General features: G+C 42.5%; 1 protein-coding gene across 1 annotated transcript in view; it reads left to right on the top strand.

Moving 5' to 3' along the window:
* PLXND1 (plexin D1) overlaps window positions 1–26,889 on the top strand; it is a 212,728-nt gene that overhangs the window by 36,371 nt on the left and 149,468 nt on the right. The window contains exons 4-6 of the mRNA XM_015425233.1: window positions 16,328–16,504; window positions 21,707–21,838; window positions 24,263–24,363. Of these exons, the coding sequence (XP_015280719.1) occupies window positions 16,328–16,504; window positions 21,707–21,838; window positions 24,263–24,363 (410 nt within the window). The remainder of the gene's footprint in view (window positions 1–16,327; window positions 16,505–21,706; window positions 21,839–24,262; window positions 24,364–26,889) is intronic.

The following is a 26,889-nucleotide window of genomic DNA, read 5'->3' as shown; positions in this document are numbered from 1 at the left end:
CAGCCATATCTGTGTTGAAAGTATGGAGACTTTTAGAATGATCCAAAGTAATTCCTGATTCTCTCTCTGTGCTAAGAGAATGAGATTACCCTGTTTAAGGAAGTCTGATAGGACTGTAAAATTAATGTTCCTTTTCACTCTCATCAGAAGTTCATTTTTTGATCCAAAAGTAACTATGAATAACCTGTAAAACCCTCAAAATGGTAAAGGCTGATACTTTTGTTTTTACATCCAGCTGGGTAGCTGTGTTAGTCTGTCTGTAGTAGTAGAAAAGAATAAGAGTCCAGTAGCACCTTAAAGACTAACAAAGTTTGTGGTAGGGTATGAGCTTTCGTGAGTCACTGCTCACTTCTTCAGATAGAGAGAAGGGAGCAGTGATTCATGAAAGCTCATACCCTACCACAAATTTTGTTAGTCTTTAAGCTACTGGACTCTTACTGTTTTCTACTTTGTGTTTTTGATGAAGGATTTTAAGAATATGTCATTTTTTCAGTTTTAAAGGGAACATTTTTCTAAAAAAATCCACTCTGAAAGTGTTTAACTAAAACTTTTCTCTAGAATAGGGTTTTTTTGTTTTTTTAAAATCTACTACTAACCAACAAATAACCAACATTATCACTGAATGTTCCCCAAACCACAAGTAATTAGGACTTAAATGCAGTACTCCATACAAGGCAAGCCACTGCATATAGGTATATTTATGATATATACACATGAATGCATTCAGAGTATCATTCCAGGATGTGGGAGATCCAGATTTGAATCTCTACTCTGCTGTGGAAGCTTGCTGGAGAACCTTGGGCCAGTCACCCACTCTCAGTCTAACCTACCTTACAGGGTTGCTATGAGGATAAAATGGAGGAAAGGAAAGCAATCTGAGATGCTTTGGATCCACACTGGGGCAAAAGGCAAGGCATAAATAATGTAAATAAATTAAACTCTTGCATATATTAAATAAGACCCTGTGTCTGATGGCTATTAGCCAGCTTCTTAAATTTGATTCTTGTTTGCTCTGCACCAGTTTTTAAAGGGCATGGATGAGAAATACAGGATTTTTTTCTGCAGTGTGAGGTAAGCAATATCTTTCCCCTGCTTGCTGTCAGAAGCCAGTGTAGGTGGGAAGAAAGGGCAGCCTAGAATCTCAAGTGCTCCCATATCCCCTTCAGAGTTCTGAATCCCCCCTCCCATATTTATTTATTGTTTCTTGGGCAGCTATATGAGCCATGTTAAGGATCACTCAGTGACCATATAAAAACCGCAGAACTATTCTGAAGTAGTTAGGTTGAACATCATTGTTTAGAGCTGTTAAACTGAAGAGTTAAACTGAAATACTTGGATTTAAGTTACGTTACATGATAAAAAGTAGAGACATCACCCTGCCAACAAAGGTCCGCATGGTCAATGCAATGGTATTCCCAGTAGTCATGTATGGCTGCGAGAGTTGGACTATAAGGAAGGCCAAGCGCCGAAGAATAGATTCTTTTGAACTATGGTGCTGGAGAAGACTCTTGAGAGTCCCTTGGACTGCAAGAAGATCAAATCAGTCAATCCTAAAAGTAATCAACCCTGACTGTTCCCTGGAAGGCCAGATAATGAAACTGAAGCTCAAATACTTTGGCCACCAAATGAGAAGGGAGCACTCCCTGGAGAAGACCCTGATGCTGGGAAAGATTGAAGGTCAAAGAAGACAGGGACGGCAAAGGATGAGATGGTTAGACAGTGTCATAGATGCAACAAACATGAAATTGAGCCAACTTCAGAGGACGGCGGAAGACAGGAAGGCCTGGCGTGATCTGGTCCATGGGGTCGCAAAGAGTCGGACTCGACTGTGCGACTGAACAACAATAACATGGACCACACTTTATTTTTAATAATTTGAGTAACTCATAGTTGGTGGAGTGTTCCATACCAAAAGAATAGAGTTGCCAGGTACCTTCCTCCTGCCAGTGGGGGGGTTTGGGGGGTGTTCCAGGGGTGATGGGTTGCCGACATCACTTCCAGAAGTGACATCATTGCATTGGGGTGACACTCTGCTTTCTGGGCAAAACTCTATGGTAAAAATGGCTACAAACTATAGAGTTTTGCCCAAAAAGTAGAGAGTCGCCCTTGATTTCGCTGGTGCGATGACGTCACTTCTGGAAGTGATGTCAGTGCTTCACCGACATTGTGCAGGAACATCTGTTTGGAGGCGATGTAAGAAGTTCTGTATTTTCAAGATTGTTCTATGTGATGGTGTTGTGGGTTATATCATATTTCTGTGAAGGGGAATATACTGAAAACACTATAGAGTGATTAAAAGAAATAGTGGCAGTTTTACAGAGAGAAGGTTTTTTGGTCTTCCTGGGCAAATCATTCAAATCAGTTAGTGGTTGAAAAACATTTTCCTTGACAGCTACTATACCTTTAACAGGAAATCCTACCATTAAGATGAGAGAAGAGTTCTGTGTGTGGAATGACTAGAATCTTTATTACATGCTGAAATATTATTACTGGAAGACAAAGTGGAATCACCTATCTGTGTTCAGAATAAATTAATCATTACCCAGGATAGGAAAATATTTGTTGCTCAATGCATTTTGGCAACTTGATGTCCCTAATCATCTTCTGTCACTAGTTTAATTGTCAAAAATAAAAGGCAGAACTTGAGAATTGCATTCATCTTTACTGCAGCTATTCATCCCATCTAGGACGATTTATGTTTCAAAAGTATTAGGATCTATCTTGATGCTGTTCACAATTGTTATACAGTTGAATGCAAACAGATCCTTTTGCTTGGAGAGCCAGTGTGGTATAATGATTATGGACTTGGACAAGAATTGGGGGAGGATCGTGCTCAGTTGTGAAGTTCACTGAGTGACCATGGGCTACTCATTCTCTCTTAGGTTAACAGAACTTTTAGGGTTGTTGAGATGATAAAATGGAAGAAAGGAAAACTATGTACACTACATTGAGCTTCTTGAAAGAAGGATAAAAACAGGACAGCTGGAGGTCAGTCAACAATCTTTAGGTGTTTTGAATTGAGTTAATTTCCATGAAGATTGAAAAAGATGAATTGTTGCTTCACATCTTGATATTTATCTTAAAAGTTTAGGTTCAGACATTTATCGTTTATCTTAAAATTGTCCAATATTCAAGGAAAATATTAAAAACTGCTATAGTAAGAAAAATGATTATTAATTGCAGAATATTATTACTTTCAAAAACAATTTTTACAAAGTTGTTTCAAATACTTTTTCAAGACAGGTGATATTCCGTGCTGTCACTTTTCTTTCCCCAAATATGCAGTATTTGAATAAAATAATCTAATGTATGTTTTATCATATATGTTCTATACATTATTCCAACCAATGCCTCAGAGTGTGGTTCAATATATCCACACAATGGGATCATGTTCAGATAGGGAGTATTTTTCTACAGGCCTTGGAGCACCAGGATTGCAGTAAAATATGAATATTTAAAAATACATTAGGGGTTTTAAAAAAACGTTAAAGTCATTGAAGCAATGTCTGCTTCTTTAAGGAAAGAGTAGCCATGAAGATCTCATGAGACTATGTTGTGAGCTCATGGTGGCCACTTAAGGAATCACTAGGCAACCCCCAACCCCCATTGTAGAACAGGCTCCTCAACCTTTTTGAGCCTCTGGGCACTTTTGGAATTCTGACACCAGCTGGTTGCTGGCTCCCCAAGTGCAGGGGAGAAGAGGGGTAGTGTGGTGGCAAGAGCCCCATCTGGCCCCACACTCTTTTCTTTCTAAAAACAGTTGGTGGGTGCCAGGAAAGGTTTCGGTGGGCACCACTTTGGAGACCCCTGCGGTGGCTCAAGTGGTTAAGACGCTGAACTGCAGGCTGTGGAAGGTCAGTAGTTCAGCAGTTCGAGACCCGAGTGTGCCGCATGACAGAGTGAGCTCCCGTCTCTAGCTCCAGCTCCTGCCAACCTAGCAGTTCGAAAGCAAGAAATTGCAAGTAGATAAATAGGTACCACTTCTGTGGGAAGGTAACAGCGTTCCGTGCGCCTTAGTATTTAGTCATGCCGGCCACATGACCACGGAAACGTCTTCGGACAGCGCTGGTTCTTCGACTTTGAAACGGAGATGAGCACCGCAACCCTAGAGTAACAACAAAGAGTAAAGAAAAACCTGAATACAAGAAGGAAAAAAGGTGGTTCAGGGAGGAAGGGAGGGAGGGCAGAGGATGCCAGTAGAAGACATGGAAAAGGGTAGGTAGGTGGGAGAGAGACAAGGAAAGAGGAAAAGATGCAGGCACTGCCAGGAGAAGGCAACAAGGAAAAGGAAGAGGGAGTGGGGAAATATAATTATCCCCTGTGAGTCCTCATGGGTCCCTCACTTGTAATACCATAAATGAGGTATCGTGTTATATTTGAACAGGTAATTGTATCCAATTTCTTAAATTTCTCAATAGCTTAATGATATTCAATATTTATATACCACATCTGCATGTTTGTTCCTATTCTCTGATTCTCAGATTACTGTTACCAGCCCTTCGACCATGAACTTCTTTGATAAATTCGGATATTGATAAAAGACTCTTATTTTTACTACAGGCTCTGCATGATCATACTTTTCTAAGAGTCAGATGCAGTAGATTTGGCCATCTTACCGATCCTATTAGAACCTTCAGAGGTATCAGGCAAGGGTGTCTATTAGCTCCCACTTTGTTCATTTTTTATATTAATAATATAGTAAGTTGGCTTAACACCTCTGATCTTCATCCCCCTAAACTTGCTAACTGGCATATATCAGTTTTACTGTATGCTGATGATGCTGTGATATTATCTTGAACCCCAGTTGGTCTTAGGCAAGCCCTAAGGAAGTTCAGCATGTTTTGTGAAGATGAGCTTCTCACAATTAACTATCAAAAAACTAAAATTGTAGCCTTTGGGAGTAGATCGAAACCCAGGAATTGGGCAATAAACGGCCATCAGATAGAACAAGTTGATAGTTTTAAATACCTGGCGGTAATTTTACAGGCCTCTGGTTCTAGGGTTAAGCACAGCAAATATGTTGCCGATCTAGGGGAAAGATCCGCAAATGCCATTCTGAAATTTTTTTGAACTCATGGTGGACACTTTATTCCTGTAGCCCTGAAGTTATATAAGGCCAAAACATTGGCACAACTGCTCTATGGAACATTCCTAGGACCACTTTCCTCATGCTTTACGTCACAAGAAAGAGTTCAGTCCAAATTTTTAAGAGCTGTTCTGCAAGTTCTTAACTGTGTATCCAATGCTTGGATACGACTAGAGTCTGGGAATCTTAGAATTGAAGCTAGGGTATGTATTCTATCCATCTATATGTGGCTGAAAGGTTATTTCAGTCCACAAGACTTGATTCCCCTGAAACTCCAGGATGATTTCCAATCCAGTTGGATCAAGGCAGTTCACTATCATATTCATAGACTTGGCTTCTCACCTCAGCTACTCTTATCCTGTGGATTTGAACAAGCCAAAGGGCTAATTCAACAAAGAGTTGAGGATATTGAATGATAATCTGACATACTTGGGGTGTTGTCAGATATCAAAAGCACCATTGAGCTGGCAATATATTTGACTTCAGTGGAGGGAAAGAATTCTAGAAGGGCATTTGCCCTAGCTAGATGTTCTACCCTTCCATCTGCGGTTATTCAAGGCAGGTACAATAAAAAACCCTACTCTGGAGGTACTCACTCGGGAGGTTTAGGGCCAGAAGAGGGACGGATCGGGGGCACAGCAAATGGGCGCGATCACACTGCAACATCTGGGAAGCGGCGCGCACCCGTCCCCAATCCGGCCCTTCAGGCCAAAAATGCGCATAAAAAAAGAACCTGCAAAAGAGCAGGACTTACCTGAAACGCCTCAGCAAGCGCAGCCGTGAGATTGCCGGCGCGCCCGTCTGCAGGAGCAATTAAGGCTCCCGGCCGAACTGCACATGCGCACACATGCGCAGCTGGCTGCCGCACTCTCCCTTCAGTGGCTTTCCCCCCGGCATCTGATTGTGCCGGGGAGGAACTGCGCGGTGGCTCAGGGGATCTTTTTAGAGCCGCATGTCTCTTTTGGTGCGGCTCTAAAAAGCCGCACTTTGGCCTTCAAAAACCGCCCCTCTTGGCCATCCTTCCCCCCCCCCCATGTGGCAGGGGCCTCTGAAAGGCTATGGCCATGCCTTTTAAGCGAGGTTGAATCGGTAGAGCATATGTTCTTTAGCTGTCCATTTTGCAGGGAGGCTTGTCTTAAAATTATTACCCCACTAGTCGATAGGACACCTGGGCATATTAATACAAACAAAGCAAGGCTTCACTGGCTCCTATCAGATAAGAATGCAGAGATTACACGTTCAGTTGCTGAGTTATGTGCATCCTAATCCGATACCTACATTGTTATTATTACATGATCCTTTTAATTAGCTGAATTATCTTTTCACCACAATTATTCATCCAATTAACATTTACAGGCATTAATTTTAGTATCTTCAGTTTATTAGGTTCTTAAATTATAAGTATGTATCTAAACAGTATTCTACGAAAAGGATACATTGGACAGAGTCCTTTACAGTGTCTATTATCTAGCTGACTTCAATATTTTTAACCTCAGTTATTTTTGGTTTATATTATACAAACAGTTTGAAAGAAATCATTAATTTGTAGCATATATTCTTTAAATATGATTGTGTAAAAGTTGAACTCTTTTAACTATCATTTCTGAATCCAAATCTGATACACACTCAATCTATTTTTGTTAACTATGAGCTAAGCTTATTTCCATTCCATATGTCCTGTATTTAAATTTCAAACCCAGAATTTGTCATGTGAAACCTAGTGTTGTTCTGGTGTAGTTGTAGAATCTTTTAAGAGAAATCTCACAATTTGGGTCTAAATTATTTTGACTCTGAAGGGGCATATATGCACTTATCTCAGTGGAAGAGAGCTAATGAGAAAAGAAAAACAAACAAGAGAATGAAAGCAAACACTTTGAAGTCTTTTCAACAAATGGAATTATTTCATCTATTAAGACAGCTAGGCAGAAAATGTTGGTGAACTGAAGAAACAGCTATTCATATTTATCAACTAATTCTTCTGATTTCACTTCATGTCACTGGCTTTTGTACAGTGAATGCTCATTTGTAAATACAATGATGATTCATCAGCAACTGACAGAGAAAATTGGCTAATGATTTTACACAAGCAATTACATTCTTGCAGTGAGCTATTAACTCTTCTGACGTGTATTTGCTAGCTCTCATTTTAAATGAGTACCTGGCATTTGCTTGTTTTCATATGTTAGAATATAATCCTTATTTTGACATAGGAAAATGTTGTCTTTTGCTTGTATAATATTGCAACAGAATGCTGTCTTTTGCAGTGAAGAATATTGCAACAGAAATGGGTTTTTGGTCCAGTTGCATAGTTGAACTTTGAGTCGTGTTTTTTATCACGTATATAAAGATTTCACTAAACCATAGCAGTTTCAAAATATTAGCATGTTGAAAGCTGAAATTCTTTATACCTTCCACCCAAGAATCCCTGTTACCTTGAAATACTTTGAATTGTGATGTGTTAATGATTGTTGCTCAAGACTTGGGGCATGAGCTATTTAATTTTTCTATACAGAGTGATACCATAAAAGGTATACCTTGGCACTCCTCTAACTTTCTGGAAAACAATGTTTTGCAATAAGTGAAGGGTTAGAGTTGCAAGTTAGAATATGACTACAGTTTATTTTGGTTGGAGGTCGCATTTCTCAGATTTGAATCATCCTTGCATTATTGGAGGGGGATTTGTCATGGCAGTCAGAGGAGCATCTGTATTTGACTCAGAACATACATTAATGTTCTGAACTATCATCATCCTCTTTTCTTTATTTCTTCTTAGCTGCCAATGTGTGCAGCTCTTTCTCTTTTTCCTTAACTCTTAGGGTGCGTTCAGACGCGGCGTTTGCAACGGTATAGGTGCCGGTTGCAATCGGTGTACTTACCGGCGTTCACACGTAGGACATCTGCCTTCCATCCCTAACCGTTGCAAAGCCCTTTAAACCGTTGTACTCTGCCACTAGGTCCCCAAGTGGTGGTATCCTGAGTACAACGGTTGTAATCGCTTAACCCCCCATCTGATCGCTCTCCACCGTTGCAAAGCCACTTCCGTTTGGAAGCCTGAGGCTTCCGATTTTTGCCGGCCATTTTTTTTTAAAGGTCGGCGATATGCACTTGGGCGAAGCTTCGCCCTGGCGTTTGTTTTTTTAAAAAAGAAAAGGGCCTTAGTTTAGCGTTTCGGAGGTGTCCGGGACCTCAGGGAGGCTACTTTGCTGTTTAAACTTTAAAGGTAAGTCCTTACCTTTAAAGTTTAAATGTAATACAGGGTTTTTTGCGCATGCGCAAAGATCGCCATTCTATGGATGGCTGCCTATGCGCATGCTTAAACTGAGTTTAAAACAAACAAACAAAAAACGTCGATGCCCGCTGTGTGTGGACGGGCATACAGCGATGGGATCCACAGACAGGAGGTGAGTGTGATCGCGTTTCAGCTGGCATAAACTGCACCAATTCCAACCGGTACAGTTTATGCCGGCTGAAACGGCGCGTCTGAACGCACCCTCTCTGTCTTCTCTTTGTTGATGGGCAATGTTGGAGAGGGTGGAGAGGAAGAGTTATGGAATTACTTTGTTGTTGCATATGCTAATTTGTGGAAAAAATAAAAATTGATGAGAAAGCTGCTCTTTGTCACAGGAATGGGTAGAATATCTGGAGTTTTTGGCAAATCGTTCTTTTGAGTTACAACCCCCTTCCAATCATTTTAAGAACTATATTGTCTGCAGTGTAGTAGTCTTCTTGAATTGAATCTTAATGTCAAAGGTTTACATTATGAGAGGCAAGAGATAAAATTTGCTTCTTTTATCAAAAGGATTAATAGAAATGTCAGTTGAGTAGAAGCAACTGCCAAATATTGAACGTATGAAGTCTATAAGATCCCATAAATCTACAAGTTTCGAAAAGTTAATCTGATGCTAGTTGTGTCATTTTCCCAGGACATGAAGCATGGTGGGAGCCAGCAATATAATCCTCTGATAAGATTCATGAACAGGGCTAGAAACTCTGAGTGACTTGTGCATTATGCTATTTCTTTCTTTGCAGCAATGGAAGAAAGCAGCTGACCCAAACATAAATGTGTGAGTTTCTCAAAGAAGCTTAGTTTTGATTTGTAAACACACACACACACACACACACACAAAGCATTTCAAACTGAGGAAGAACTGTTTTAAGCTCAGAAAACACAAGAACCAAAAACATATGTACAATTAATGTTTTATTCCTGAGTATTGTCTCCTTTTTCTTTCTGTGTTTCCTTCTGAAACTGACTTCCTGAGAACTAACCTTTCTTGTCCAGTTTAATTAATTTTCCCTATGGCAGCAACTCTGAGCTTTTGTTTTACTTTGAGATTTAAGAAAAACAAAAATTTGGTTCATAAAGGACCTTACAGTTTAGGTGGGATGATCCTGAAGCTGGATGCCTCATAATTATGTCAGTCAGTTTGAACATTTTTGCTAATAACAGCAGTAGTGCTACAAATTGTCACCCAAGTAACACTCTACTAAAAATATTAGTGAGTTCTTGACCATAAGAACATAAGAACCCCCCTACTGGATCAAAACCAGTGGTCCATCTAGTCCAGCATCCTGTCTCATATGGTGGCTAACTAGTTCCTCTGGAGGGCCAACAACAGGGCATAGAAGCCGAGGCTTTCCCCTGGTGTTGCCTCCTGGTACTGAGATTCATAGGTTAACTACCTCGAATGTGGTTCCTTTTAGTCACCATGGTTAGTAGCCCCTGATAGACCTATCCTCGATCATATCAAGTCTGAACTCTCCCTAGAGGCTAAAATTACTAAACTGAGGCTAGCATACTTTGGTCACATTATAAGAAGGCAAGAGTCACTGGAAAAGGCAATAATGCTAGGAAGAGTTGAAGGCAGCAGGAAAAGAGAAGACCCAACATGAGATGGGTTGACTCCGTAAAGGAAACCACAGCCCTCAGTTTGCAAGATCTGATCAAAGCTGTTTTGGAAGTCATTAATTCATAGGGTCGCCAGGCATCCCCAAGGGAGAACCCCAGCTCACCGTTATGTGAGCATGAATTTTGGTAAGAGTGGCCTGTGATCCAAGGGATGATACAAATAGGTCATAATCTCCCTGGCAGTGCTAAAAGACTTGCAAACCCCAGTGATAGGAGCTGCCTCCTTGAGGGGATTGGAGGATCTGACAGTGGGCACGCAGGAGGCCTCTGAGGAAGCTTGAACTCAAGAGGAAGTGGTGGGAAGTGGAACATCATTGCAAGACCAGGAAGGGTGTATGGAGAGAGGGCATGGGGATCATGAATTCCAGCAGTGGCAAGCCACAGATGGCTCCGTGGAGGGAACCTGCCGAAAGCAACCTACCCTGCTTTGAACTAGAGGAGCAGCTTCTCATTCCATAGAAGTAAGGCAGTTAGTATCACCCCCAACAGGCAAGATCCCTTATCCTTTCCCAGATTCATTATGGTGCCTGGGTAGGGCACCTTGGCTTGAGGAATATGCTGCAGTGGGTATCGCAGAGGTTCTTTTGGCCCACAGTGATGGGGTACATATGTGATTATTGTAAAGCCTGCTCACACTGTTAGTGGGCATTTCAGCGAGGTCTACTGCCTACCCCTGGAAACCATAATCACTGAGCCCTTTGCCTTGGTGAAGATTAACTTAATGTGTCCATTACCCCACATGGCACAAGGGAACCAATTTATTCTTGTGATCCTGAATTATGCAATCTGTGGCTAGGGCCCTGTTCTCTTTTCTCACAAAGGGTCAGGATCCCACAGGAGGTCCTAACAGATCAGGGGTGTAGTTTCGTGTCCCATGTGGGTGATTTCCCACAAGCGCTGCTCCGCGCTCACTCTTCTCTTTGGCCCCATGGTACATGTCAATTTCACACAAGCTGCTGCACGACCGCATTTTGCCCCGCAGCTTCGTGTGATTTTCCCCACGTCTACTCAATCCTGGTTTTTGAGGATTGAGTAGACGTGGGGGAAATCGCACGAAGCTGCGGGGCAAAATGCGGTCGCGCAGCAGCTTGTGTGAAATTGACACGTACCATCGGGGCAAAAGGGAGGAGTGAGCGCGGAGCAGCGCTTGTGGGAAATCACCCTGTGTGTCTCAGTTTCTTCTCTGGATGTTCTGACAATATTTTTATGCTGCTGATTATGGGCTTATTGGTGTTGTTTTACTATTTGGTTTTATTGTATGCTGCCTCAGACGCATTGTGCCGACACTAGTGCTAACATCCATCTGGATAGAGCCAAAATATTATTAACAAAAGCATAAGAGCTCGATGTGTGATTGGGACAGTTTCCCTCTGGTGTTCCTTGCGCCAGATATCAGCATTTTGAGCTTATCACACAACCAGAAAATACTTCTCCAGGTTGCCATTGTGCCTTTATGAATATAACAAGTTTCTCTGCTTGGCTTTAAAGCTGCGCCAAAGGTTCTTCTAGAATTGTATATATGAGTTTTAACTGGTTTTAAATGTATAAATGGTACTGATAATTTATGCCAATAAAGGCTGACTTGACTTGACTTGAACTAGGGAGCAAAGCCCATTGTGGTGGAAGACAATGGGCCGTAGTAAGGTAGGAAGGGTGGGTGGAAGGAAGGAAGGAAGAGGTGGGGAGAGAGATAGAAAGATAGAGAGGGGAGAGAGAGAAAGAATGAAAGAGAGAGGGGGTGGGGGAGAGAGAGAGAGAGTGAAAGAAAAAAAGTTAGGAAGGAAGGGAGATATTTCAAGGTCTCCCTGCCGCCTCCCGAGTCCTTCCTGGCTCGTCTGCCTGGGCGAGCAGGCCAGGGAGTGGTGTGTGTGGGGCTTCTCCTGCTGGCTCGCTTCAGCAGGCCAGCCGGAGAAGGCTCGGGGAGACACTTAAATGTCTCCCCGCAGCCTCCTGAGTGCTCCCTGGCTTGGCAAGCGGGCCAGGGAGGGGCGGGAGGGAGCTCAGCGTGCAAGCTAGAAGGGGTGGGGGGCTCTTTCAGGCTTCTCCTGCTGGTCCGCTTCAGCAGGCCAGCAGGAGAAGTGGCGGGGAGACATTTAAATGTCTCCCCATGCCCTCCCCCGCCCCTGCTAGCTCACCAGCCTTGGTGGGTGAGCTAGAAGGGGGGCTCTTTCAGGCTTCTCCTGCTGGTCTGCTTCACCGGACCAGCAGGAGAAGTGGCGGGGAGACATTTAAATGTCTCCCCGTGCCCTTCCCCGCCCCTACTAGCTCACCAGCCTCGGTGGGTGAACTAGAAGGGGGGCCTCTTTCAGGCTTCTCCTGCTGGTCCACTGTAGCAGGCCAGCAGGAGAAGTGGTGGGGAGACATTTAAATGTCTCCCCACGCCTTCCCCCATCCCTGCTAGCTTGCCAGCTTCAGCAGGCAAGCTAGAAGGGCGGGGCGGGGCTCTTTCAGGCTTCTCCTGCTGGCTCCAGCGGGCCAGCATGAGAAGCGGCACGGAGACATTTAAATGTCTTCCCGCGGCCTCCGGAGGGCTCTCTGATTCATCTGCCTCAGCGAGTGGGTCAGAGAGGAGCGGGAGAGGCCTATGCGGGGCTTCTCCGGTTGGCCCACTTCAGTAGGCCAGCCGCAGAAACCCTGTGGAGACAGTGTAATGTCTCCCTGCGGCCTCCCAAGTCCTTCGTGGCTTGTTTGCCTTGTCGAGCGGGCCAGGGAGGATCCAGGCCGTGCATCCCCTTCAGCGGCTCCCTCCACACTGAGGGCGATAGGCCCGCCTGGCTGTGTGGGCGGGAGCAGCCACCCAACGCAGACAGAGGATTGCCTGACGTTTGGAGTGGCAGTTCATGCGGCCAACCTATTTTGGCACGCATCAAACATTGTGGGACAACTACTCAATTATTATGGGGAGAGATTATCACAGGCTGGGGTGCCAGTCAAAGGAAATCCAGAACAGGCCAAGGTCAGGAGCCAAGAAGACAGTGCAAAGTCCAAAGCCAAGCTGGGCTCAGGAGCCAGAAACACAGAGTGAAGTAAAAAATCACTAACCAGAAGCATAGTCAAAGCCAAGTCAGGGTCACAAGCCAGGAACACAGAGCCAAGTCCAAAATCACTAACCAGAAGTATAGTCCAAAGCCAAGCCGGGGACAGGAGCCAGGAACACAGAGCCAAGTCCAAAGCCAGGGAGTCCGAAGGTCTAGGTGCAAGAGCCAAGCTGGAGTGGATGCAAGCAGTACGACGCTGACTTGTTGCTTCCACAAATAGTAAAGCTCAGAGTGTGGAGTTAAATGCTGCTACCAATTAGCCAGCTATGCGATCGTCCAGGCTCCTGTTGGAACTCTGGGCTAGCTGAGCATCTCCCTTGTAGCCTTGCCTCTCTTCACCTAGTTGCTAAGTTTTGCTGCAAGGAAAGACCTTTAGTTTTGGAGTCATGCTGTAAAAGTTGTTGAACTAGGTTTGCGCCACAAACTGTAATAGGACCAGTCAATATACTGAAATAATTTGGTTGGTGGTGGTACAGCCAACTTCCAGTTGGATGATAAAAATCACCAGAAGAAATAGAAACTTGACTGGAATACGTATACTTATTTGGCTAAATATGGGAAGGATTGTTAAATAAGTAAAACAGAAAGATTTTGTGCATAGTAAAGGGGAATTGTGTTACCCGGTTACTGGAAGAAATATAAATACTGCTTCAGAGATTTTTTCTCTCTTTAAAGCAAGAATTAAATAAAGAGATTCCCCCATATTCATAACATATTATCTCTTCTCTTTATTCTCTTACGTATTGTGCCATATCCTTGCGCCTGTGTTAGTCCTGTTTGGCAATTGTTCTGGTATAAAAGGATTTTTCTAAAAAAAACCAAACCCTTTCCATCATCTCTTATTATGACTTACAAAGTCAGAAAAAAAATCTTTGTTTCTTTGGATAAAGCCTGTGCTTTAGTTTGTGGCAAAAAAACCCTCCATTTAAGCAGTGATAAAAACGTTCTAGAAATCATTTGCAAGTTCTTAATTCTGACTTGGCAATGATTCAAGATTATATCAGATTGTATAGTGCGTTTGCAATATAGGAGTAATATAGGTTATCATTGCCATTCTTGGTCAAGGGCTACTGAAGATCTGTACGAGAGGCTAGAATGGTCAGTCTCATTACCATTAACGCCATAATCCACTTTTAAACATTTCTTAGAAAACCTTCCATGTATTTCTCCTAGTCAAACTCAGCATGTGTAGCGGAGCCAGTATCACAGAGAAATCACTTTTGTTTCCTACACTGGCAAAATATACATTTCAACTGATGAGATTTTGGTTTTACTTGATTCCTGTGTTGTATTTGAATAAGCAAGATTAGTCTTCCTCTGATCATGGTTGACTTTCCCCCTCCCCCCTTTTTTGCTACTGTTTTTGTTTTAAACACCTATCATCATCATCATCATCATCGTCATCGTCATCGTCATCATCATCATCTCCAATTTTCCTACAAACCTGTGTCCTGGGTTTGAAGGAACAGGACTGTCCATTGCCTCAAATATTTTGATCTCGTTCACAATTAGATATTCAGATAATTTTACTTTGTAGTTGCAGAACAATTGTGACTGTACAGCTTGGTTTTGAACATGCTTACTTAGAAGTAAGTAACAGCATGAAGTGAGGATTACTCCAAAGTAAAGCTCTGTTGGCCTTGAGCTTTACTTTATTTTCATTCACTGAGACAATTGTTATGTTTTGTTGCCTTTGTTTAATGTATGAAACAGACTTATTGGAGAAGCTTTTTTGATGCAAGGTTATGTATTTGTGCTTTCTCAGGCACAGTTGAAAGACAGATAATTCTCAGATATATGTAAAACAGGATTATTTATTAATAGCTACATTTCAAGTTGGTTGTGACCCAATAAGAAAAACTAAAGCATGTCAAGCAATAGTATTATATAACATTAACCAGCCTGCTTTGCTGGAAATTATGTAATAGCAGGGGTCATGTGGGGCTGGAGCGTGCCGGAGCACTGGTCTGGCAGCCCAGGAACTGGCACAATTGGCGGTGGTGGCAAGCCCCGCCCCCAGCTCCCTGCCCCGAAGCGCTGCGGCCTGGGGGAGGCCTGAAGAGGCCCGTCGCCGACCTCCCAGGGCCTTCACTGCAGTACTGCAGCCCTGGGGAGGCCTGAGGAGTTCCGTTGCTGGTCTCTTGGGGCCCGCGCTGGAGCGCTGCAGCCCGGGGGAGGCCTGATTAGGCCCGTTGCCGGCCTCCTGGGGCCCGTGCTTGAGCGCTGCGGCCCGGGGGAGGCCTGAGGAGGCCCGTAGCCGGCCTCCTGGGGCCCACGCTTGAGCGCTGCGGCCTGGGGAAGGCCTTGATCACGGTAAGTGAGGGATCTGCGGGGTGGGGGGGGGCTTGATGGGGGGTAGGAGAGCCTTGCTCCCTCCCCCTATCTCTTTGCCCTCTTTCTTTCTCTCCTTTCCTTCTCTCCTTTCCTTTTCTTTCTCTTTCCATTTTTTCCTTCCTTTCTTTTCCTCCTTCTTTCCTTCTCTCTCTTTCTTTCCCTCTTTCCTGCTCTTTCTTTTCCTTCTTTCCTTTATCTCCTTTTCCCCTTCTCTCCCTCCTTTCGTTCTTTCTTTCCTCCCCTTTCTTTCTTTCCTTCCCTCTACTCTCTCTCTCTTTCCTTTCCTCTTTCCTCCTTCTGTGGCCCAACTCTAGTGAGAAGGAGTTTAAACTTTAAACCCCTCCTCTCTTGATTCCCCCCCCCTCGCAAGCCGGCTAGGGAGGGGAAGGGGAGGCTTTTGAAGATGCCTCCCCCCCTTTTTTGCTTCCCCTTTTGACATCACTTCCGGTGATGTCAGGGGACGTGGCATATGCTAATGAGCTATTATGCTAATAGCCTAGTAGCTCATTAGCATACCTTATGCTAATGAGCTTCTGCAGCTCTTTCTACGAAATTACCCCTGTGTAATAGGATACTATATACGGTAACAGGTGGCACATACTATACAGAGTACCACTGTCCACTGTCTTTCCCTTTATTAAAGCATTCTTCGTGACCAACTATATTATCATAAAGCCCTATTACCTTTGTAAAATTCCCTCCTGAATAATTCATTTTTGCATTATAGAGTGTGAAATACGAAATACGGGAGATTATATTTGTGAGGCAGGGCTTCCTGCCACCAATCTGTCTTGCTCCTTCTTTGCCCACCCTCTTTTCCCCCCCTGGAATCATCCATGCTGCTTTGTATATGTACAGTACAGAGAACAGGGTGTAAAAATTTTCCATTAATTTATAGGTCGGTTATAAGCAGCTGTAGTGTCCCATGATATGTTCACTAATGTGTACTTTTCTTTTCAGTTGCAACCAGAACAATCGGACTGTGGAGCAGCACATCTCCAGCATCCGTTGTCAATTTTGCAACCTATCAAAGCAAGGCCTGTGTTCACTTCAGCAGGCCTCACGTCAGTAGCGGTCTCCAGCGTCAATAATTACACAGTTGTATTTCTGGGAACAGCAAATGGAAGACTCCTTAAGGTAAAATTTGCAGGGTACCAAGGAGTTAATAAAGCACCCGAGGGACTCATGGTTTCACAATTAATGAAATGATAAGGCATCTTTCATTTGGGAAGCCATTGGTAATAAACAGCCATTCTGGCACTATTTGAAAGCTCTTGGTAAAATGCCATCCTACCTTTAGCCATTGTATGTAGTGAGCAGGGTTATTCTGGCTCAGTTCCTGAATGGGAGATTACTAAAGAGCTCCTGAAATCAGAAGGAAGTGGTTTTAATGATTCACCCCTATCCCATTGTTATGGAGCACTGAACTGCTGAAGGCATAATTTTTCAGAGGAGATGGAAGAACTCCTGAGTGCTTGTGGTTGTTAAAGATCCCATGATGCTTTCCGTAAACAGTAGAGTTGCTAATTTGTGCACTTTGGCTAAATAACAGTTTGTGTAACTGTACTCCCTCTAAACCCCAAATTCCCCATGGGCTTTCTCTCCATGTACAGTAAAAATTTGATTATTGTGTTCTGTTCCTTGAAAGTTTGTAGAGCACTCTAATTTCAGTAAGATCTTCCACCAGCCAGTTACTCTGCTGTTGTCTATGCTATTGCCATTAAATTATAGGAAAGATTATCTGAGCACTCTGTTAATCTGAAACAGTAGTTATTTTGACATGTTCAAGTCTGGCTTGTCCATTAATCAGTGTTTTCCTATAGGACATTTGTTTTCCATTCTAATTGTTATCTTTCCTGTTATAATTTGGATAGGATATTAATAGAACTGCTAAATGATGTTTAAGTGATATGAAATCCTTGTTTGGAAGGAGTTACAAGATCATGTTGATTATGATTACCTGAGTAATCATAAATAGTGCTTGTGAATTGTTGTTAGAGAGAGATCTACTAAACATTATAAGGGAGTAAATTGCAGCAACAGCAATTGTTGCCTGCCTATGGGGGAAATTAAAATATTTTGCATTCTGCACTGGATTCCACAGTATCTTGATTCTAGAAGATTCCTTCCAGTTTGGTGTAGTGGTTAAGTGTGCAGACTCTAATCTGGGAGAACCGGGTTTGATTCCCCACTCCTCCACTTGCACCTGCTGATGTGACCTTGGGTCAGTCACAAGCTCTGGCACAGCTGTCCTTGAAAAAGAGCAGTTTGACACCCCCACCCACCTCATAGGGTGTCTGTTGTGGGGAGGGGAAGGGAAAGGAGTTTGTAAGCCGCTCTGAGACTCCGAGTGAAGGGCGGGGTATAAATCCAATCTCTTCTCTTCTTCTTCTTCTTCTTATCTCTCAGTCAGGTAAGCCTAAAACAATAGCGCAAGTGATAGTATACTAAACCAGTGCAGAAGCACAAACTACATTATACATCTGTAGGAACATCCATGGTATCCAGCAGATCCACCATGTAAATACGTTCTGCTTTGCTGCCACATTAGGCATCAGGCAGGAGTGCAGCATCTACTTCCTCTTAGGCTACAGTGGTCCAAGCTAAAGTTTATTCACTCCTCAGCTGCTAGCCTCCTGCTTCAGTTCTGCAGGTTTTGTCCTGTCTGCAGAGTTGGTTATAAGTATATAAACTCCCTGAATAAGATCATCTGCAGTTTTGGAGTTGATTATTGTCAGTATGCTGATGAAACTCAGCTTGATTTTAGAAAAAAAGAGAGCCAGATGCTATAATCTGTTTTACATCTGTATCTGGATTCTATGGTCAAGTGGGTGAGGGTGAACCAGCTGAAATTGAATCCAGGCAAGATGGGAGCTAGTCGGGAAGGTGCAGAGTTTTATTGGATGGTATGAAGTAGTTAGATTCTGTAAAGAGTTTAGGAGGGTAACTTCTTGATCCAGCCCCATTGCTGGAATAACACATTGTGATGGTAGGAAGGATCACCGTTGCCACAATGGTGCAAATGCTGTTCCTGCCAGCTTGGTGTTAGTGGTTAAGAGTGGCGGACTCTAATCTGGAGAACCGGGTTTAATTCCTCACTCCTCCACATGAAGCCAGCTAGGTGACCTTGGGTCAGTCACAGTTCTTTCAGAATTCTCAGCCCCACCTACCTAACAGGGTGTCTTTGTGGGAAGAGGAAGGGAAGGTGATTGTAAGCCCCTCCAAGAGTCCTTCGGGTAGTGAAGGGTGTGGTATAAAACCAACTCCTCCTCCTCCTCCTTTCATTCTCTGCTTGCCTTGCTGCAGTTATCTGTCACTATGTAGTTTCTTGCTTGGATTACTGTTGTTCTGCTCTAAAGTGGATCTTTCCTTGAATAACTGGTGCAAAACATGGCAGCCCCGTTTTTGTCAGGTATCTGGTGCCATGTGCATATCATCCCAATATTACAACATCTGTTTCTGAGCTTAATTCAGGGGACTGGGTCTTACCATTAAAGGCCCTCGTGGTCTGGAACCCACATACTTGAGCAACTGACTTTTTTCTCTGTCTCCTCAGTCACCAGCTTGAGTGGTCACCACATGTTGGAACTGCTTTTCCAGGGGATGACCTGTTTGCTCCTTCCCTCCTCTCATTTTGGAGAGCCTGGCCTGTAAATCTGTTCTTTTTTTGGTAGGATTGAAAGTAACTTGGTGTTCTGAATAAGGATAATGTTGTTCTTTTTGTAGTTGTTCATTTGTTTGTGGTAATGATTTTATTTTGGTTATTATATTTTTAACCATGTCTGTTGCAAGCCACATCAGTCTTGTTTGGAGATGACTAGGCCCTGGATCCCAATGGTCATCGTGCCATAACTCACTCAGCAGTGTCTTCTGCAAAGTCCTGTCCTTGGCAGTCTCTTAAGACAGCCTTGTGGTGACCTTGAGTCTAACTCAGAATCATGTTCATCGGATGGTGTAGGGCAAAGTTTGGCCTGATGGAGCACAGTCCCTGCTGGGGATAAAACAAGAGAGAAATAATAAAACTGGCGTCTCGATCCATGATTCTGTTCATTTAAACAAAGCCAAAAAAGCATCAGTTGATAAGCTCACTGCCTCAGCTTTCAGTCTTCAATAAAGAAGCAACTGGATGTTCCTTTAAAGTGTTCCATGATGTACAATATCTACTAATTCATAACTTTTAATCAGCATTTGAGGCTACAGTGCAATCAAGATTTCATTTTATATGTCGTGGAAATAAATGCCTCTACTAAAATGTTATAGCACAGCATTTAGTTATTAACAATCTCCTCTTATAAATTGTTCCTTATCTTGATTGGTACTTGTGAACAAAAATACACGCAGACCCACCCACCTCTTGGAATAAATACCCTATGATTGGCTGTTGCTATTGCTGAGCTCCACATCAGGCATGCATCCATGTGTGTGATAATGCCTGTTTTATCTATGGTGAAACAGTATACCAAGGACCAAGATTTAAGGCACTGTAACTGTCTCAAGAGAGGAGCAACCACCAGCTGCAGTAACCCACTAGGTGCCATTTGCTGAAGAAAGGGCTCAATATTAGCTCGTCAGGGGAGCCTCGTTCATTGTCTTTCCAGCAACAGTAGATGTCGACCCTCAAGGAAAGATGTGACTGGAATCTGTTTTATATCTGTCTGGAGATAATCACACATAATGCAGAAATATTAGATCAGAATAAGGGGAGAACAGAAGAAAATCCAATTTCTTTCACTGCTTTCCCTAGCAGGAAGGTGGCAAAGATCTTGGTGGTCCTCTAGTTTGAAATTTGCCCAGAGGTACGGGTTAGATGACAAGAGTGCTGGGCAGGTGCTGTCAAGGCGTCTGCACAGGGCATTCTGTGCAGGTACATTCCTCACACAGCTTGTGTAGGTACATTCCTCACACAGCTTGTGTTCACACAACAGCAACAGCTCTGCTTCCATTATCATATCAGGAAAGGCAGCCTTATCTACTGAACCTCCATTAGGGAAAGGCTCCTGGCTGCTCTTTGCTGGGATAATTTGTTCAGATAGCCATAATCTAATTCTGTTACACAGCTGCACAACCAGAAGCTTTTTTACCTTGGGGGCTCCTTGTTACTTGGCATGGAATATAAAGTACTTGGTATGAGTTATAATTCAGGTTTCCCATCCAAGACAAGATAGTAAAAGGGGCATAAGCAGTGTTCAGCCAGCTCCCAGAGCAGCAATTATGGTTTCGTATCACATAGGGAATTAATCTGATCCGGTAAATTATAAAGCACACCTCAGAAGGGTATTTCACAGGAGCCATTAGCTATGGTGCATTCAGTAGATTCATTAGTGGGAGAGCTTTAAGTGTAAAGCAGCTATACCATGTATAAGGGCAGCATATTAAAACAGACCAGGATACAGAGATTTTTGGTCAAAGCACAGAGATTCAGTAACTTGTCTTTATTCCTGGAACAGTTCAGGCAACATATGACTTACTGTCACCAATCTAAGACAACTTCAAGAAGTTTCTTTGGCATTCTAAGCTGCATCCTCATGTGATGTTGGATATTGCATGTGATCGATCATTCCATGTAGATTTTTTTTCCTGTGGGAACAAGGCAATCTAGTTGTGAATGATTACTATAGTGCAGCAATTTTGCAATATTCAATGATGTGTGAATGCAGCTCTACTATAACGGAAGATCCAGTCTAGGAAGAGAATTGTTAACCAACAACTCTGCTGTTTTCTTTGGGCTTCCCACATTCTGCCTTGCTTACCATAGATGAAGATGGAAGAAAGTAATCAAGTCAAATCACATAACATGGAATTTCACAGTTTTTATGAAATTGGGTCAATTCAGTTATTGGGGGTCAATTCAGTTATTGGGTCAATTCAGTCCACACAAAATCTTCATTTTATGGAAATGATTAATTTTTAAAGCTGAATTGATTTTTTTGGAAGAAGATTTGGTTTTTATATCTCACTTTTCTCTATCCTAAGGAGTCTCAAAGCAGCTTACAATTGCCTTCCCTTCCCCTCCCCACAACAGTCAGCATGTAAAGTAGGTGGGGCTGAGAGAGTTCTGAGAGAACTGTGACTGGCCCAGGACCACCCAGCAGGCTTCATGTGGAGGAGGAGTGAGGAATCAAACCTGGTTCTCCAGATCAGAGTCTGCCCAGTTCTCCAGATTAGAGTCCTCTGCTCTTAACCATTGCACGCTGGTGGTGTAGTGGTTAAGAAAGAAGCATGCTATGTAAAAATAGCTGTCAAACTGATCCATTTTTAATTTAAACATCTTTCTCTCTCTTCCTCAGAAAGCACTATTTGCTAATTGATGACCTTATGAAATGTTTTCATCCCTAACAGATTAATCTGAATGGTTCTATGAAAGTGATAAGTAGGGAGTCGATTACTGTGGCTTATGGTGAACCTGTCCACCCCCTCATGCAGTTTGACCCTTCTGACTCCAGCTATTTGTATTTGATGACCTCCCATCAGGTAAGACTATTTTACAAACATGCCTGTGTTGAGATGAAGAAACAGGGGGATAGAATATATTCTGGAGATCTGTAGAAATGAAAAATGTATATTTTGTTAAGTGAACAGCAAATGCAGTCTTAACTAGACTTTTTACAAACTTCTCTCTTGATTGAGATCTCACTGAATGTTTAGGATATTTAAGATAATTGCAGCCTAGAAAGAAGTCAATGGCTGTAAAGCTATTCATTTTGCATTTGAATTTTCCTGGAAGTTTAAAGATAGTGGTATCTTTCAGTTTTTGTTGAGTCCACCTTTAGTGAAAGCAAAGAGGAAATTACTCTAGATATCACTGGACTTTCTAGCTCAATTCTCTTTTGATTTTAAAGTGTCATTACTAGATTTGGTTCTTGATTGTATCTAGCCAATTACATAACCCTAGCTCATGAGGGAGAACTATGAAAAAGATGTATGACTATTGCTTTCCCACTGCATTTAAGCTAACCAGCTGAAGAGAAGCAAAGTTCAGCATGTGCTCCAAGCTGCAGTGGCTACATTCCATTTTACTCTACTGAAACAGATGCATAGCCAGGAACTTTGTACTTGTTATTTAAACTCTCCAGCTGTAATTCCCTGCAGAATGCCCTTTACCACTAAACTGAACGCAGAACAGATTCTTTTTTGAGCCATCCTCAAGCCATATCTGTATCCAGTGAATACTTTGGATGACAACACTATACCTAATACATGTCTTGTCATGCTGTCACTAGCACTAAGCTTGCAAGACATCAATTGACCTCTACTTTGGTTGTCTCTACATGGTTGTTTCTCCCCCCCCCCCCGAAGTATTCGTTTTATGTCCAGTCAAGTATAGAGGATTCTATACTTGACTGGACATGTCTAGTTGTAAACTGTATATGTTTTTGATAGGCGTTCTGCTTAATAGAAGGAAGAACAAAACCCAGCCACTGAAAACATGACCAGTTCTTTGTGAATTGCAAGTAAATGTTTGTCATGTGTTAGGGAAGTTGGCAAAATTCTGTAAACTTTGCAAAAGCCCGCAAAATTCCATGGCCGAGAGCTTTTAGTGTGCCTCATGTACTTCCATCTAATTTTTTTCTTGCATAATTTTATAAACAACTCCTGCATCCCCCCCCCAATCTTCTTTTTTCTGAGGGAGAAAGCCAAACACACACATTATATATCAATGTTCCCACTAAACTGTGGAGTCCTGTGAGCAAAAATTCTACTTCGTGAGCTACTGGCTTTAAAGTTGTGAGTGGGCAATTTGGCTACTGCATCAGTTAGCTTGCTCTGGAGCCATCCTTTCTGAGCGAAGACAAAAATCTGTGAGCCGGAGGCTAAAAAACTGTGAGCTAGCTTACACTAACTCAGCTTAGAGGGAAGGAACACTGATACTCATCCATGCAAGAAGGGTATAACCATGTGAATATTCCTGGCTGATTTTAAAACATGAGGAAAAGCTTTCTTTTAGGTAGGCTGGGCTTAAGCAGTTGAAGAATTTATGGCTTTAAACTAGTACTGTGTCTTAGGTCCAAAACTGGGCTTCCTTTTACAGTTGGGTGGGACTTGCTTCATAAAGAGCACCTATAAACAGTCTTCTGATTCAGCAGCATTGGAAAGGACATCAAGTTGGCTGAGGTGCAGATCCTTGCCCATTCATCGTGTTGAGTCCATTTCCAAAAGTGGGATGGCAGTTTCACCTTTCTAGCCTGATAATTAAAAGTGAGAACACCGTGGTGACAGATTCTGTTTTATTTTAAAATATATATATAACTTGCTTTTCTTAATAAAACTCAAGTGCAGCTAACAAAACGTAATCAGTAAAACCATTTCGCAAAACAGCATATAAACCATAAAACCAAACTACATCCAAATTTAAATGAAAATGGGAGAAATAAAAAATCAGCTCCTCCACAACCGATTAGCCGTCACATCCCTGTTGTAGCAAAAGCTTCTTGCAGACATTAAATAAGCATCTGAAGAATGAGTTGTGGCTTATGCTGGAATAAACATCCGTTTTTAAGGTGCCACTGGACTTTTGCTTTATTGTGCTACAACAGAGTAACCCTCTGGAACTGCAGAAGATAAGCAGGGGTGCAACTCAGGACACATCCTCAGATAGCAGCCAAAGAGAAGCTCAAGACTGCGCATAAGATGAACAAGCCACCTTAATGGTTAGAGCTGGCTGTCATCATCATGTTGATGACACCCAAACCCAAATCTTCAGATGATTTCATTAAATGGCCAGAAATATATATTGAAAAGCATAGCTGAGAGAACATACAACTGAGGAGCTCCAAATTTCACGTGCTATCCTGACTCGTCCTGTGTTGATAAGAATCCCCTTCGATTAACAGAGGAATACGTTTCAGAAAGTTTGATTCTCTAGCAATAACTGCTGTTGTTTTCTCTGTTGTACAGATAGCTCACGTGAAAGTATCTGCCTGTGATCAATACACCACATGTACTGAGTGCTTAGCTGCAGCCGATGCTTATTGTGGGTGGTGCACCTTGGAGACCAGGTGAAATATTTTTGTACCAACCTCTTAGCGCATTCCGGGGAGGAAATCATTATGTTTTGTGTTGACTGAAATTACTAGTCTTGTCAATCTCACCACTCTGCTCTTGTGACAATGTTTTGGATTGTTGACACATATTTCAACAGCCATTTCTAATTTTAACTGCTTATTTTGAAACAGTAATTTTCATGGCTAAAATCTCAGCATTCAAAAAGCATTTGAGAAGCATTTCATAAACAATTTGTTCTTTTTTGATAAACATAATTATCTATGAAAAGCTATTCATAAGTAATGAAAACAGTACATTATAAAATAAAGTATTAAGAGAAGGCACTGAATTTGACAAGTTTTTTAAAAAAGCCATGCAATGTAATTAAAATCATTACTGAACCACTTTGCAAGTTGTTTTTGTACCTTTGTACTGTAAAATAGGTGTTCCATGAAGGGACCTATAAAGATCTTTTGAAGTGGCTGATCATTAAAGTAGGTGGTCTAAATAATCCTGGAAGCATTTCTGTGGTAGTACTAAGTAACTGAGAGTTAGGGTGATATAAACACATTCACAAGATATTTTTAGGGGACAGTATAACACTGTGTAATGTGTGGTTTCTTTTCCTGACAAATATATGCCCCTCTGTAGTAGATTTCCTGAGAGAAGCTTACAGTCTTTTATTTCCTTTGACTAGTATTTTTGACCCATATACTTAAGCTGAAATTTCAATTGAGTAATGGTAGAACTGTGCTAGATATCCAGGAATCTGGTGTACAGTGTAGAATCTTAACTTTAAAAAGTTAAATTTGCAACTTACAGAACTTGAAAATAAGAAATAAGCATTGTATGGAAACTTAGAAGCAAGAAAAACAAAGCTGCTCCTAGGTCCCGTGCGCTGGTGAAGTTAAGAGGGCAGTAGTGCTGCCATGTAACCCAGCAGTAGGTTTAGGGTGCAATCACATGCAGAATTAGCCGTGCCACAGGCTTGAATGCCAGGCGGATTTTAAGGGCGCAATCAGATGCCAAAATCTGCCAAGCGTCCTGCTTCCATTGGCAACCCGTTTTGCTCCGCTGCAGAAGCAGAGTAAAAAGACACCGGGGAAAACCCAGTAGCAAACGGGTTTGCTATGGGGCAGGAACGGACTTTTCCCAGTGTGACCACGCCAGCACCCTTCCATGGAGTCAGGATGGTCTGATTGGGCCACCCCGACTCCATGTTGTTGTTGTTTTCCCCATTTTGGTATGCGCATCATCACACACTACATAGGGAGCACTCAGTGCGGGGATGCGAATCATTGATCCCTTGTTGAAGTGCACTGGAAATACGCGGCCAAAAAAACCCCCTGACTCACCTGCGGTTGCATCTGATCATGCAGTGGCAGGCCACCCCCACAGCTCTCAGGAACTGTGTGATCGCGCAAATGCGGGTGAAATTGTTCTGGAACAAATAGCCTTGTTTTCCCCACACATTATCTTGCGCATGTGAACACTGCCTTGGTGTACCAACAGGAGCAACTGGGGCCTATCATTTAGCAATGGCTTCTTCTGGCTGTATTCTGTGGGCAATTAGAATAGCTCATAGCAGATGACCATATCCACAAAACCCTGCACCTCATTTTATCAACAGTGAAGCAAGTTGCCAGGCAAACAAGATTATGCTAGATGTCCCTCTCATACTTGCTCAGCCTTGGATTAGGTTAGAGACACAGAGGTAAAATAGTTAATCTGCCCATTTGTATATGCCAGCAGTCTGGTTGATAAACTCGGCTGTGTCAACTCATCCTGCAGTTAGATATGAGGGCTGTGCAACAGTGCCACTAAACGATTCCATAAATATTTTAAAAGTTCAATATCTTTTACTTATACAAGTGAGGGACTTGCTAGGCAAGTGGATTCCCAACCCCTCACTGCAGGCCCCCACTTCTTCTCCTCTTGTGGTGGTTCTATACACACACACATTGTCCACTCACCAGTTGTCCATTTTCTATACCCCTGAGACATCCACCAATTTTCCTCCCCCTGCCATCTTCCCAGCTGTGTTTTCACTCTACTATGTGGAAGCAGTTTGAGACAGACTACAGCATAACAGAGTAAGACTATGGTGCAGGTCTTCATGGGGATACAGGATAAAACAGTAAAGATTATCCAACCAGAGCAATCAATTTACTTTACTTGAACAAGGTATTTACTTTAAGGTCAAGTCAAATGAACAGAAACAGAGTGTTTGAATTTAAAGAAGAAGATTGCATAATAGACAATACACTGGCTTCTCTGAAATTGTTCAGCCAGCAGAAAGCATAATGTATGGCTTCTGTGGGTTTAATACTCAGTTTTTCTAAATCAAATTTAAACTAAGAGTGTATGGAAAATGTATAGGAAGAGCATAATTTTCCTGGTGCACTTTGTTGTTGAAGGTGACATGCTGACATCATGGAGTATTGTGCTGATTATATAAAATGAGCATTGGGAAAATAACAAATGAGGAGATGATTGCAATTCTTCAACAAAATGATTAGTAACATGAAGGTCACATGCCA

This window comes from Gekko japonicus, unplaced genomic scaffold (assembly GCF_001447785.1).
Source record: "Gekko japonicus isolate JY-2015 unplaced genomic scaffold, Gekko_japonicus_V1.1 scaffold2, whole genome shotgun sequence".
NCBI classification, from domain to species: Eukaryota; Metazoa; Chordata; class Lepidosauria; order Squamata; family Gekkonidae; genus Gekko; species Gekko japonicus.
Note: the sequence above shows the minus strand (reverse complement) of the source record. Positions and strands in the feature narration are given on the sequence as shown.